The following is a 15,492-nucleotide window of genomic DNA, read 5'->3' as shown; positions in this document are numbered from 1 at the left end:
CGCCCTCCATCCCCCCTTTTTGCTTTCCTAACCATGGATAGAATATTTTAAAAACCCATGGAATTTCCCCTGGTCTCTCCATTGTCTTTACAGTCTCCTCTTCTATCACGTAGATCTCTGGGGGGTGGTCATTTTCAGTTTTTCTGTCCAACTCCTCCACTTGCTGCTCCATGGACTCAATCGTGGACTCCTCCACCGGAATGTGGGTATCTGGGTTTTTTTGGGAGACTTTTTTCTTTACTAACCATGGATAGAATATTTTGAAAATCCATGGAATTTCCCCTAGCCTCTCTGTTGTCTCCTCTTCTACCACCTGGATCTCTGGAGGGTCATTTTCCCTTCCTCTGTCCAATTCGTCCACTTGCTGCCCTGTGGACTTTATCTCAGACTCCTCCACCAGAAGATGGCTTTCTGGGGGGTCATCTGTTTCTCTGTCCAAGTCGTCCACTTGCTGCCCTGTGGACTTTATCTCAGACTCCTCCACCAGAAGGTGGCTTTCTGGGGGGTCATTATCTGTTTCTCTGCCCAAGTCTTCCACTTGCTGCCCTGTGGACTCAATCTTGGACTCCTCCACCGGAATGTGGATGTCTGTCTCTTTTTGTGAGTCTCTTTGCTTTTGTGACCATGAGAATGGTTTAAAAACGCATGAACTCTCCCCTGGCCCCCCTATTGACTGTACAGTCTCCTCCTCTTTCATATAAATCTCTGGGGGGTCGCGTTCAATTCCTTTGCCTAATTCCTCCACTATCTGCACCGGAGCATTGATGTTCTCTTCCTTGAGGGGCATGGAGATCTCTGGAGAGGGTTTGGTGACCTCTCGTACTCCTACCCATGTGCACAGTAGAGTAAAAATGACGGCAATGATCTGATTCCTCATTTTTGTAAAGATTAGTAACTGACAAGAAATGTTAGTTACTACAACAAATAAAGATAGAAATCTGCGCTTGCTGCTCGCTATTGTTTTGAATAAACAAAACCAATATGGAAAAAGAAAGCTTTGAAATTCAGTGAGAAAATACCTGGAGCTCCTTCCAGACACACCTGTCTCAGCTGAGATCAAAGACCAATTGACACTCTGCAACTGCTGCTGTTCCATATATAGCCACATCAGTGTCACTATGACATCATAGCGTTGCTAAGCTGCTAGAGAGAAACTTCACTTTACAGCTGCTGCAAAATTAGCAACTTCACTTTACAGCTGCTGCAAAATGTATCATCTGGGCTGCGCCAGGCACTGTGCACAGGATGGATCTGATTTTGGGGATCCAGCAGAACTGGAAATGATCCGATATCTTCATTATAATGAAATCCTATAGACTGTAATACTACATATTGATACAACTGGAATGTTTCCTATTGGATGCAATAAATATTAGGAGAATCTTTTATACAGTCCGGAGATCTTTATTTATCTATTTCGTTTCAATTTTATCATTTTAAAACGGCTATTGCCTTCAACAAAGATGGCGCCGGTGCTCCGTCAGATGAGGGTGACGTCCCACACATCACTTCCATTACATCATAATACGGGTCGCTCACCTGTACACTCATTGTCCGCGGTGTAATAAAGTTGATTCAATCGGTGAGTGCAGTGTGAGGAGGAGAAGTGCCCGGTTGGGTGATCGGTGTTGTGGCAATAAACATTGCCGAACTGGTTGCTATGGCCGCCCCACGCCTAGCAACAGCGCTCTGAGTCCGCCTGCAGGAGCGAGAGAGCAGCCAGAGAGCGTCTTCGGTATCTCCTCCCCCTGAGCCCTGCAGGCGGAGTCTTACTGTTGCGGGGGCGGGGACGGTAGAAGTGTGATTTGCATTCGGGGTAGAGTGGGAGGAGCCGCAGTGCAGAGGGCGGGACAGGCGGGGTTCCGATCTGAGCCGAGAGGGGGGTGGGACAGATTTCGACAGGGAAACCATTCTCGGCACAACACCGGTGGAGAGGAAGTATGTCCGCCAGTCTGCGCGATGATCTGCAGGAATACCTCCAGGAGCTGGGCATCCAGCCGGTGTGTGTGGAGCACCCCGAGGTGGGTGAGGAGGACGGGGTGTCACCCTGCGGGGGGCGGGGCCGCTTTTTCTATGTGTGGGGATAGCGGCGTGTGCGGGGTGCCACGTGTTCTCGCCGGGACTGACCACTAGGTGGCGCTGTAGAGGCTCCAATGTAAACCAGAGGGGAAAAAAGTGACATTTAACCCGTTTAGTACCAAATTCTATATATTTCCCTTCATTACCTATTTATTATTATTATTATTATATTTTCATATTATTATTATATTACTATTACTATATTGTCATTATTATATTATATTACCATTATTATTTTATATTCCATTATTACCATTAATATTATTATTACATTACTATACATATTAGCACAATTGTATAAACATTATTATTATATTATCATTACTATATTTCCATTATTATATTACCATCATTATTATTATTATTATATTACATTAATATATTATTATTATGTTTCCATTATTGTTATTATTTTATTATTGTCATTATTATATTATTATTATTATATTTTATTAATTATATTATCATTATTATTATTATATTACCATTATTATATTCCATTATTATTATCATTACATTACTATACATATTATCATAATTATATTGCCATTATTATTATTATACTTAATATATTTCCATTATTATATTACCATCATTATTAATATATTACCATTATTATGTTTCCATTATTGTTATTATTTTATTATCATAATTATAATACCATTATTATATTATATTATCATTATTTTATTCCATTATTATTATCATTATATTACCATTAATATTATGATTATTATTATATTGCCATTATTATTATTATTATATTGCCATCATTATTAACATGATTATATTACCATTATTACCATATTATTAATATATTACCATTATTATGTTTCCATTATTATTATTATTATGTTTCCATTATTATTATTATTATATTTCCATTATTGTTATTATTATTTTGTTATCATAATTATATTACCATTATTATATTATCATTATTACCATTAATATCATTGTTATATTATTATCATAATTATATTGTCAATATTATACTTAATATATTTTCATTATTATATTACCATTAATATCATTGTTATATTACCATTATTATTATTATTATCATAATTATATTGCCATTATTATATTATATTATCATTATTACCATTCATTTCATCATTATATTACCATTAATATTATCATTATTATTGTTATTATATTACCATTATTATTATTATTGTTCCATTATTAACCACTTGCCTACTGGGCACTTAAACCCCCCTCCTGCCCACACCAATTTTCAGCTTTCGGTGCTCTCACACTTTGAATGACAATTACTCAGTCATGTAACACTGTACCCAAATAATTTTTTGTCCTTTTTTTCATACAAATAGAGCTTTCATTTGGTGGTATTTGATCACCTCTGGGTTTTTTATTTTTTGCGCTATAAATGGAAAAATACAGAAAATTTTGAAAAAAAAAATGCATTTTTCTTTGTTTCTGTGATAAAATTTTGCAAATTATTCATTTTTCTTTTCATGAATTTTGGCCAAAATTTATACTACTACATATATTTGGTAAAAATAACACAAATTCCTGGATATTATTTGGTCTTTGTGAAAGTTAGAGAGTCTACAAGTTGTGGTGCAGTGGCCTCATTTCTTGCGACCCAAACAAGCCAGGAAAGTACAAATACCCCCCAAATGACCCCTTTTTGGAAAGTAGACATTCCAAGGTATTTAGTAAGAGGCATGGTGAGCTTTTTGATGTCATTTTTTCCCACAATTCTTTGCAAAATGAAGATTTTTTTTAATGTATTTTTTTCTTCCCCACAAAATTGTCATTGTAATAGGTTATTTCTCTCACATGGCATGTGTATACCACAAATGACGCCCCAAAATAAATTCTGCTACTCCTGAGTATTACAATACCACATGTGTGGGACTTTTTCACAGCCTGGCCACATAGAGAGGCCCAACATGCAGGGAGCGCCATCAGGTGTTCTAGGAGCATAAATGACACATCTAACTTGTTGACTACCTATTACACTTTTGAAGGCCCTGTAGCACCAGGACAATGACACGAGACACTGATGGCACGTGGCACTGATGACAGATAGCACTAATACGTGGCACTGATGACAGATGGCACTGACAGGTGGCACTGATATGTGGCACTGGGGACAGATGACACTGATAGGTGGCACTGGAGACACATGGCACTGACAGGTGGCACTTATAGGTGGCACTGGGGACAGGTGGGCATGTGTGTGTGTGTGTGTTCTTACTTTTCAATGATGCTGCAGCTGCAGCCGTTCATCTCTCCCTCCTCACACGCTGTCTCTGTGTGAGGAGGGAGAGCCGGTGATGAGAGATGATCTCATATGTTTACATATGAGATCACCTCTCATTAGACCAAGTGCTAAATGGCCACTGTGATTGGCCATTTATCATGATCTGTGATTGGCTGTGTCCACAGGGACACAGAACCTCCCCGATGTGCGTCCGCGGCGGCGCGCAGAGGGGGAGTAAACAGGAGGACATCCAGGGACGCCCTCCCGGCAGTTAGCGTCCATGCTGTAGACGTCTTCTGGCCATAGCGAGGGCGCAAAGTGGTTAATATTAGATTACCATTATTATTATCATGATTATATTACCATTATTATTTATTATCATTACTATTAGGGATGCAATGATATAGGTAATGGTGCCAATACCAAGCATTTGCGTGAGTATCAGTACTCGCCCAAATGCTACCGATACCAATACTTTATGGTGCGATTCGCATCAATACAAAATGAATGAGCGGAAATCGCACTACAAAGAATCACATGCATTTTGAACAGGAATGTGGTGCGATTCCTGTCCGAATAGCATACGATTTTCCCCACCGCTACTGCGTAAGTGCAAAGAAAGGGATTAAAGCGCCATCTAGTGGGAAGTTTAAAAAAATATTAGTACTCGCTCTACACAGAGGTTGTACACACACAGGCAGCTGGAGGTGCTCACAGGGCTGGAGAGGATGTAGAGGCGGTCCAACCCCCAAGCTGACATCACTTCCACCCTATACCCACAGGGTCCCGGAACTTCTCCTCCAGCCCTGGGAGCACCTCCATTGGCCGCGATTTGCTACCATCAGCGGACCGGGACACCTATGTAGATTATTTTGCATGTGGCCAGATGTACTGTGAGTTCTAACATTTTTTTAATTTGCCCACTAGATGGCGCTTTTCTCTTTTTATACACAAACACACACAGTTACAGTGGGAAAATCGCACTGCATTCCTGTTCAAATCACATGTGTTTTTTTTTACTTATTATTCATGCAAATCACCTTAGTGCATTGATGGTGAAGCTTGGCACCCCAGATGTTTTGGAACTACATTTCCCATGCACTCTGCAGTGTAGTGGAGCATCATGGGATATGTAGTTCCAAATCATCTGGGGTGCCAAGGTTCACCATCACTGCCCTAGTGCATTGGGGTTCCATTCAAAATGAATGGCACCACAACGCACACTGTGTGCATTACCGCAGTGTGGAAATGTGCCTAAGTGCTCGTTCACACAATCCTGTCTACTAAAACTATCCATTTTAGTGTGTGAACTGGTGGCTGTTGTGTGGTGGGGGAAGGGACAGTGCCTTGCACTTTTTTTTTTTTTTATAAACTTTATTGAATTGTTAAAGTGGCGTTTCATTTATTTTTTACGCAGTGCAAAAGTGGACGATGACCTAGTTTCGTTGCGAGTCACGGTTTACGCCGTCACGAGAATGCACCATTCATTTGAATAGGCTAACGTGCCCCGCGACATGCAGGAAATAAGTCCCTGCGCTACTTTGGAAATTGCAGCCCGCATAGGAACCACGAGTACAGCGAGGTTCCCAGTGCGGGTTGTGATTTCCAGTGTGGGCGGAGTGCCATTAGGAGTAATGGCACCCGCCCTCGTCTCCCGTGCCTCACTGTGCGGGTGATTGCAGTTGCAGGAATTTGAGTGGGTCCCGCAGTGGCACAACACCCGCTCAGGTGTGAACCTAGCCAAATTAATTGTAAAAGGAAAAATAAATAAATAATAAACATGCCATACTTACCCACTTTATGCAGTGGTTGGATGGACGATGCTCCTCCTCTTCTTGGTGCTCCTGGCCCATTTGCTATGAGGGCACTTGTGCAGGCTCAATCCTAAACCAGCTGTTTGTGTCCATTGATACAGACAGCTTGGCTCGTCTCGCCCCGGCTCCCTCCTCACTGGCTGGGATTGGCCATTGGCTCCCCCTGCTGTCTCTGAGCCAATGAGGAGGGAGAGATCATCTGCTCTGGTGCACATTGCTGGATCAAGATGGGGCTCAGGTAAGTATAAGGGGGGGATGAATGCGTAGAATGCATTAAGGCAAAAAACCTTCTGCCTTTAGAACTACTTTAACCACTTTCAGACCGGACCAATTTGCTGGTCAAAGACCAGACCACTTTTTGCGATTCGGCACTGCGTCGCTTTAACTGACAATTGCGCGGTCGTGCGACGTGGCTCCCAAACAAAATTGACGTCCTTTTTTTCCCACAAATAGAGCTTTCTTTTGGTGGTATTTGATCACCCCTGCGGTTTTTATTTTTTGCGCTATAAACAAAAATAGAGCGACAATTTTGCAAAAAACGCATTATTTTTTACTTTTTGTTATAATAAATATCCCCCAAAAAATATATAAAAAAACATTTTTTTCCCTCAGTTTAGGCCGATACGTATTCTTCTACATATTTTTGGTAAAAAAAATTGCAATAAGCAATTATTGATTGGTTTGCGCAAAAGTTATAGCGTTTACAAAATAGGGATAGTTTTTATAGCATTTTTATTAATACGTTTTTTTTTTTTTTTTACTAGTAATGGCGGCGATCAGCGATTTTTTATTGTGACTGCGACATTGTGGGGGACACATCAGACATTTTTGACACATTTTTGGGACCATTGTCAGTTATACAGCAATCACTGCTATATAAATGCAGTGATTCCTGTGTAAATGACACTGGCAGTGAAGGGGTTAACCAGTGGGTGGCAGTGTAGGGGTTAAGTGTTCCTACGGGTGTGTTACTAACTGTGGGGGGGTTGGGCTTTCATTTAGTGAACACTGATCTCTGCTCCAATCACATGGAGCAGAGATCAGCGTCACTAGTTGCTAGGCAGAATGAAGAAATGCTGTTTACAACGGCATTTCTTCATTTGGCCGCTCCGTGAGACGATCGTGGGGATGCCCGCGGCGATCGAGTCCGCGGTTCCCGCGGCCGGACTCACGGGGGTCCTGACCAGCGCGGGAGCGCGCCACCGGCGGCGCGCTCCCGATGGCAGGGCGGCAAATTTAAAGGGACCTACATGTACGCCCATTTGCCTGCCCGTGCCATTCTGTCGACGTACATCGTCGTGCGCTGGTTGGCAAGTGGTTAACCGCTTTAGCCCTGGAAGATTTTACCCCCTTCCTGACCAGAGCACTTTTTGCGATACGGCACTGCGTCGCTTTAACTGACAATTGCGCGGTTGTGCGACGTTACACCAAAACAAAATTGACGTCCTTTTATTACCACTCATAGAGCTTTCTTTTGGTGGTATTTGATCACCTCTGTGGTTTTTATTTTTTGCGCAACAAAGTTTTTCTTTGTTTCTGTTTCAATTGTTTTGTAAATAAGTACATTTTCGTCTTCAATGATGGGCACTAATATGGCTGCACTGACGGGCACTGATAAGGTGGCACTGATGGGCACTGATAGATGGCACTGGTATGCGCCACTGATAGATGGCACTGGTATGCGCCACTGATGGGCACTCATAGGCAGGTACTTATGGTACAGATGGGTAATTATGGGTGGCACTGATGACACTGATGGGTGGCATTGCTGGGCACAACTTAATTATTATGTTACAAAATGGTGCTAGTCAGTGCCCATATGTGGGCACTGATTGACACAGATCTGGCATTTATTTGCACATGTGGATGGCCGTGGGGGATGTACCTGGCCATCCACATGTTATGTGCCTCCCTGGTGGTCCTGGCGGCTTCCCTGGTGGTCTAGTGTGGGCATCCAAGGGGGGGCTGCACTGATAAAAATCAGCGCAGACCCCCCCCCCCCCCCATCAGGAGAGCCGCAGATCGTCTCTGTCAGATGTGAGTGAGGAAAAGATGATCACCGGCTCTTCCTGTTTACATCGTGATTAGCCGTGATTGGACACGGCTGATCATGTGGTAAAGAGCCTCCGTCGGACTGGCACACCGCACCACCTATCGTCGCAATGCGCACCCCCACGGGCACGCGGTGGCAGTTATCCTGAAGGACGTCATACGACGCCCAGTCAGGATAATGGAACCACCGCCCGCCCGTCTTTTTGCTATAGGTCGGGCGGGAAGCAGTTAAAAAGTATACACACCGCTCCCGCAACGCCCCAAAGACACTGCTTGCAGCACTTTTTCTAACATCCTGCAAGCGGACGGCCCCAGTGTGAAAGCACTCAGACTTTCACATTGGGGTGGCATGTTAGGTGTTTTTAGAGCTAAAACACCTGAAAATGCCTCCAGTGTGAAAGGGGTCTAACAAACCTCTGAGGGCCTCACAGAACAGCTGTATTTATACTGGGATTAAATTACATTAAATTAAAACTTAAATAAAATGAAATTACACACAGTTGGACTCTATTTACTAATTAGGTGAATTCTGCAGGTAATTGGTTCCACTAGATTTTAGTTGGGGGTATCAGAGTGAAGGGGGCTGAATACAAATGCACCCCCACACTTTTCACATATTTATTTGTAAACAATTTTGAAAACCATTTTAATTTTCTTTCCAATTCTGAGCCACTTTGTGTTGGTTTATCACATAAAATACATTTACGTTTTCGGTTGTAACAAGACAAAATGTGGAAAATTTCAAGGGATGTGAATACTTTTTTCAAGGCACTTTATGTGTTCATTGGGAAGTATGTAGAGCAGCTTTTCTCAGCTAGGGTTCCTTCAGAGGTTGTTAAGGGTCCGTTGAGCTGTGGCTGATTGACCTCCCATTGGATGTGCCCTCATACTTCTGGGGCCCACTTGGCAGAGCCAGCTGCAAGACGCCAATGATCGTTTTAGATGTTTGTTAGGGGAGCATTCTGACCACAGCTGGAAGGAGGCATGTTTGCCAGTGACCTCTAATGAGTTGATTTTAGTAGGGGTTCCTCTACAATGTAGATAGAGAGAAAAATATTTTACAAGTGGTATATGTACACGGATAAATATGAGTTCAGCAACAAGCCCATAAGTGCATTTGGAACATTTTGGGTGACTTTTGGCTGGCCTCGGACACTTTTTAGCGGATAATGTGAGTTGCCATTTATCTTTTCACCACCTATGAATATGTTTTTTTTTTTTTTACTACACTTTAATCGCGCTCTCCTCTCTGCTAATATGTTCCTATACAACAGGGGGTCTTCAAACTTTCAGAACAAAGCACCAGTTTACTGTTTCTTGAGGCTTTAGAGGGGCCAGACTGCGGCCAATGGGATACAAAATAAATGCTGCTGTGTCGGTGAGAGCAAACAGCGACCCATCATTGATTTTAGTGGACGGAATAGTGCCCTATTGTTAGTATCAGTGGAAGGAATGGTGTCCCATTTTTTGTATTCAAGGTAGGAATGGTGCCCCATTGTTGGTGTCTGTGGGAAGAATGGTGCCCCATCATCGGTGTCTGTAGGAGGAGTGGTGCCCCATCATCGGTGTCTGTGGGAGGAGTGGTGCCCCATCATCGGTGTCTGTGGGAGGAGTGGTGCCCCATCATCGGTGTCTGTGGGAGGAGTGGTGCCCCATCATCGGTGTCTGTGGGAGGAGTGGTGCCCCATCATCGGGGTCTGTGGGAGGAATGGTGCCTCATCATCGGTGTCTGTGGGAGGAATGGTGCCTCATCATCGGTGTCTGTGGGAGGAATGGTGCCCCATCATTGGTGTCTGTGAGAGGAATGGTGCCCCATCATCCGTGTCTGTGGGAGGAATGGTGCCCCATCATCTGTGTCTGTGGGATTAATGGTACCCCATCATTGGTGTCTGTGGGAGGAATGGTACCTCATCATTGGTATATGTGGATGGCATGGTGCTCCAAGGGCCAGATAAAAGCAAGCAAAGGGCCACATCCGGCCTGTGGACCACAGTTTGGAGACTACTGCTGTACAACAGCTTTTCATAACCTTTTTAATATGGAGGAACCCTTAAATAACTTCCAAATCTCAGGGAACCCCTGCTTAGAATTAGGGAACATTGGCATAATAGAGGGAAGAATGCTCCTTACATTGGTGGCTCAGCAGAAATGGTCCAATCTTCAAGGAACCCCTAGCAACCTTGATAGGAATTCTAGGGTTCCATGGAACCCTTGTTGAGTAAGGCTATTCTAGACATAAAAATTATTGCAAGGCTTTTTCTGGGTGTGGGGGGTGATGTAGAGTGAAGGACAGCACAAACAGTCAATTTAACTTGTATGAAGATAGGCCTTTTCACTATGTCAAGGGTAGACAACCTCGACACTCCAACTGTTGTGGAAATACAAATCCCAGGAGGCATTGCAAGGCTAACAGTATGACTTCCAGAGGTAGGATGGGATTTGTAGTTTCACCACCAAGGTTGCCTACTCCTGAACTATATGGTCGGTAAATCTAAAGGAGATTGTACAGTCAAAATTAAAAATGTGGTCAGCTTGGAGTGGATATGACATGTCCTACGTTAACAGTCCTACATTGCCCTTAAAAGAGTTCTTTCTTGCAGGTGTTCACGGTGGAGGAAATGATGCCTCACGTGCAGCACTTGTCGGGTGCGCACAGTAAAAACCTTTTCTTGAAAGACAAGAAGAAGAAAGGGCTCTTTCTGGTGACGGTTCTCCACGATCGGCAAGTCAATCTGAACGACCTGGCGAAGAAGCTCAGCCTTGGCAGCGGGAATCTCCGCTTTGCAGATGAAGCTTCCATGATTGAGAAACTGAAAGTAGGCCAGGGCTGTGCAACCCCACTTTCCCTCTTCTGTGATGTCAAAGGAGACGTCAAGTTTGTCCTGGATTCCAAATTTTTGGAAGGTGGTTACGAGAGAGTTTATTTCCATCCAATGACCAACTCGGCGACCATGGGCATTACTCCCAATGAATTTATGACCTTCTTGAAAAAGACTGGACACGATCCTGTCATAATACAGTTTGAGGACTAGAATGAAAGCATTATTTCATGTTACAGACTAACTCTACAGGGGGAAAGGAGAAAGAAAACAGTGATAATAAATATGGGAATTGGTATTACTTTATGTTCCTTTTAAAGAAGAATACCAAGTATGGATGTTTTTGCATAGTTGGACCAATGGAACAACACATATACCATACAGGCACCATTCAGTGAATGCTTTGCATTTTTTTTAATTATTGAAAAGCATTCTCCATTTGAACTAGATGGAGAACATGACATCACCGTCCCACCTCGTTCAATCAGAGAATGCTTTACATTGTTTGATAAATTCAAAGCGGTGACTGAATGGAGCCTGTGCCGAGAAGGCGACCTTCCATGTTCACAATGGAGCAGGGCAGTTGCTGGGCTTGGGGCAATCAATATAGCAGTGATGCCTCTTTCAGTGATTTTCAGCTTCTAGGGGGAGCCTACAGGTTTGGTATAAACATGGTTCCAATGGTTCAAGTTAGCCCAATGGAGCTACATAGAAATTGTTCATTGCCATGAACAAACTCCATGAGACATTGATTTTAACCACTTGCTTACTGGGCACTTAAACCCCCCTCAGTCCCAGACCAATTTTCAGCTTTCAGCGCTGATGCACTTTGAATGACAATTGCGCGGGCATACAACACTGTACCCAAATGAAATTTTTATCATTTTTTTCCCACAAATAGAGCTTTCTTTTGGTGGTATTTAGTTACAGCTCGGAGTTTTATTTTTTGCTAAACAAACAAAAAAAGGTGCAAAAAAAAAATCATGTTTTAATAGTTTGTTATAAAATTTTGCAAACGGGTCATTTTTCTCCTTCATTGAAGTGCGCTGATTAGGCGGCACTGATAGGCTGCACTGGTGGGCACTGATGGGCTGCATTTGTGGGCACTGATAGGCTGCACTGGTGGGCACTGATAGGCATAGTTAAGGCGGCACTAATAGGCACAGATAAGGCGGCACCGATGGGCACAGATAAGGCGGCACTGATGGGCACAGATGGGCACTGATAGGTACCACTGATAGATGGGACTGATGGACACTGATAGGTGGCTCTGATAGGTGGCAATGCTGGGCACTGATGTGCGGCACTGCTGGGCACGGATATGTGGCACTGGGGTGCAGCACCTTTGAGGCAGATTGTGGGCACTGCTGGGTGGCACTGTGGGCACTGCGGGTGGCACTGTGGGCACTGCTGGGTGGCACTGTGGGCACTGCTGGGTGGCACTTACTTTTAGTAGATGTGGCACTGCAGGGGGCAGGTGGGCACTGGCAGGGGGCAGGTAGGCATTAGCAGGGCTGGCCGTGATCGGGACTGATGTCCCGATCACGGCCGCCGGTGATCAGCTTTTTTTTTTCTCCTCGCGCTGTCAGCGCGAGGAGGAATAATAGCCGATTACCAGCTCCGTTATATCACATGATCAGTTGTCATTGGCTGACAGCTGATCACGTGATAAGGGGTCGGGATCGACCCCTTGCACGGAACGGTGATCAGGCGAGTCTCATGGACTCGCCGATCACAGAGCGCGCCGCGCGCGCCCCTCAGGGGGCGCGCAGACCGCTCGTACACGGGACTACGTCTATTGACGTCGTCCCGGAAAAGGAGATCCACGCTGTAGCCGTCATTTGGCTATAGCGCGGATCTCAAGTGGTTAAAAGATAGATTGAGGTAGCGTGTTTATTTATGGGTGCTATGTAATATACAGAAGGCTGCTGAGATTGTCAGTGATAGTCTGCTCTAGTGATGCACTGATATATCGCCATTTTGGCGATGATGGTCCCATTGAGTTCAATCCAAAAAGCCCTCTATTGACGTTAATGGAAAATCACGTCCCATTGAATTCAATGTAAATTCACATCCCATCAACTTCAATGCAAAATGGAGTCCTAATAACTTCAATGCAAAAACACCCCCGGTTGACTTGAATGTCAAATTGCGTCCCATTGACTTCCATGCAAAAATACCCTCGTTTTGACTTCGGGGTAAAACTGCATTCCCATTGACTTCAATGCAAAAATGCCAGCCACATTAATTCCATTAATTTTATTTTATTTTTTTAACCACTTCCCGACCAGCGCACGACGATGTACGTCGACAGAATGGCACGGGCAGGCATATTGGCGTACAGGTACGTCCAATATTCAATGCCGCCCTGGCCATCGGGAGCGCGCCGCCGGCGGCGCGCTCCCGCGCTGGTCGTGACCCCCGTGAGTCCGGTCGCGGGACCCGCGGACTCGATCGCCGCGGGCATCCCCGCGATCGTCTCACGGAGCGGCCGAATGGAGGAAATGCTGTGTAAACAACATTTCTCCATTCTGCCTAGCAACTAGTGACGCTGATCTCTGCTCCATGTGATTGGAGCAGAGATCAGTGTTCACTAAATGAAAGCCCAACCCCCCCACACTTAGTAACACACCCCTAGGAACACTTAACCCCTACACTGCCACCCACTGGTTAACCCTTTCACTGCCAGTGTCATTTACACAGGAATCAGTGCATTTATATAGCAGTGATTACTGTATAAATGACAATGGTCCCAAAAATGTGTCAAAAATGTCCGATGTGTCCCCCACAATGTCGCAGTCACAATAAAAATCGCTGATCGCCGCCATTACTAGTAAAAAAAAAAATAATAAAAAATTATTAATACAAATGCTATAAAACTATCCCTATCTTGTAAACGCTATAACTTTTGCGCAAACCAATCAATAATCGCTTATTGCGATTTTTTTTACCAAAAATATCTAGAAGAATACGTATCAGCCTAAACTGAGGGGAAAAAAATGTTTTTTTATATATTTTTGGGGGATATTTATTATAACAAAAAGTAAAAAATAATGCGTTTTTTTCAAAATTGTCGCTCTATTTTTGTTTATAGCGCAAAAAATAAAAACCACAGTGGTGATCAAATACCACCAAAAGAAAGCTCTATTTGTGGGAAAAAAAGGACGTCAATTTTGTTTGGGAGCCACGTTGCACGACCGCGCAATTGTCAGTTAAAGTGACGCAGTGCCGAATCACAAAAAGTGGTCTGGTCTTTGACCAGCAAAATGGTCCGGTCTGCAAGTGGTTAAACTCCATTTCAGTTTGGGTTTTCGGCCAGCCGCATCCTGAATTTTCATTTCGGTGCACCACTAGTCTGAGTTGTCATCTTCCAGCAGCTCCCGTCTCTTACATAGTATAGTGCAGGGATATGCAATTAGCGGACCTCCAGCTGTTGCAAAACTACAAGTCCCATCATGTCTCTGCCTCTGGGTGTCATGCTTGTGGCTGTTGGAGTCTTCCTTATGGGACTTGTAGTTTTGCAACAGCTGGAGGTCCGCTAATTGCATATCCCTGGTATAGTGTATTACTCTACCCTCGTCCAATCACAGAACATCTTGCATTCATTTCAATAAATATAATCTGTGGTTGGACAAAGGTAGATCGCAACATTCATGCACCCATCCTCTATACAGTGTTCAGTTCATAGAACATCTTGTGTTCATTGAAAAGAATATGAGATGTTGGTTGAATGGAGGTGCCTAGCAACCCGCTACACTCATTGTAAGGTATGGGAAGTCACCGTTTCACTGTCCAGGAGATCACAGCTAGGACTGTATGTGGCACATACCACTACTGACAATCTGAGCATCTCCAGCAGTCCTCTGGATGTTACATAGCAGTCATTAATCACTCTGGCCCAGTTTAACTTTTAGGCCTCACGCACGCTGGAGTTTTTTTTTTACTGCTGCTCCTAGGGGCGTCTTGCTTTATTTTCCTGCCTCTAAAATGCCCCTGCATGTTAGCCCATGTGTTATGCACACATAGGGGGTTATCTACGAAAGGCAAATCCATTTTGTACTACTTGAAATTGCACTTAAAATACACTTGGAAGTGCAGTCGCTATAAATCTAAGGGGTAGATCTGAAATGAGTGGAAGCTCTGCTGATTTTTATTATCCAATCATGTGCAAGCTAAAATTCAGCTTTTTATTTTACTCGCATGTCCTCTTCGGATCTACAGCAACTTTACTTCCAAGTGCACTTTGCACTTGTAGTTTGTGTTTATAGTGCAAAGTGGAATTGCCTTTCGTAAATAACCCCCCCATAGGCTTTTAGAGAGGAAAAAAAAACAAAACTGCCAGTGCATCCAGGAGCAGCAGCAGAAAAGAAACGTTTGGCGCTTCTAAACACGCTTACACGCAAAGTACAAATATAGGCAAAGCTTTTTTTCTCTTTACATTTTCAATAGAGCAAGGGAGAATTATAACTCCTGTCAGATGCCTCCCCCCCTCCCT

The 15,492-nt window shown here is 43.7% G+C and overlaps 1 protein-coding gene across 1 annotated transcript; it reads left to right on the top strand.

Annotated features, from left to right (window-relative positions):
• The first annotated feature begins 1,862 nt into the window (after window positions 1-1,862).
• On the top strand, window positions 1,863-11,298 carry LOC143987054 (prolyl-tRNA synthetase associated domain-containing protein 1-like). The gene is made up of 2 exons (XM_077485523.1): window positions 1,863-2,021; window positions 10,779-11,298. Exons 1-2 carry the CDS (start codon window positions 1,941-1,943, stop codon window positions 11,208-11,210), a joined length of 513 nt encoding a protein of 170 aa, XP_077341649.1. The 5' UTR covers window positions 1,863-1,940; the 3' UTR covers window positions 11,211-11,298.
• Window positions 11,299-15,492: the final 4,194 nt, after the last annotated feature.

The sequence above is a fragment of the Lithobates pipiens genome, unplaced genomic scaffold (genome assembly GCF_037356315.1).
Source record: "Lithobates pipiens isolate NorthernLeopardFrog02 unplaced genomic scaffold, aLitPip1_a1.2 Scaffold_18, whole genome shotgun sequence".
NCBI lineage: Eukaryota > Metazoa > Chordata > Amphibia > Anura > Ranidae > Lithobates > Lithobates pipiens.
The sequence above is the reverse complement of the archived record's forward strand: the minus strand, read 5'-3'. Positions and strand labels throughout refer to the sequence as shown.

What these genes read in the sequence shown, in the direction of transcription:
- LOC143987054 (XM_077485523.1), top strand. Translation starts at nt 1,941, where the DNA reads ATGTCCGCCAGTCTGCGCGATGATCTGCAGGAATACCTCCAGGAGCTG. An exon ending in TGTGTGTGGAGCACCCCGAG is followed by an intron (nt 2,022 to 10,778) that starts GTGGGTGAGGAG and finishes TCTTTCTTGCAG; the next exon opens with GTGTTCACGGTGGAGGAAAT.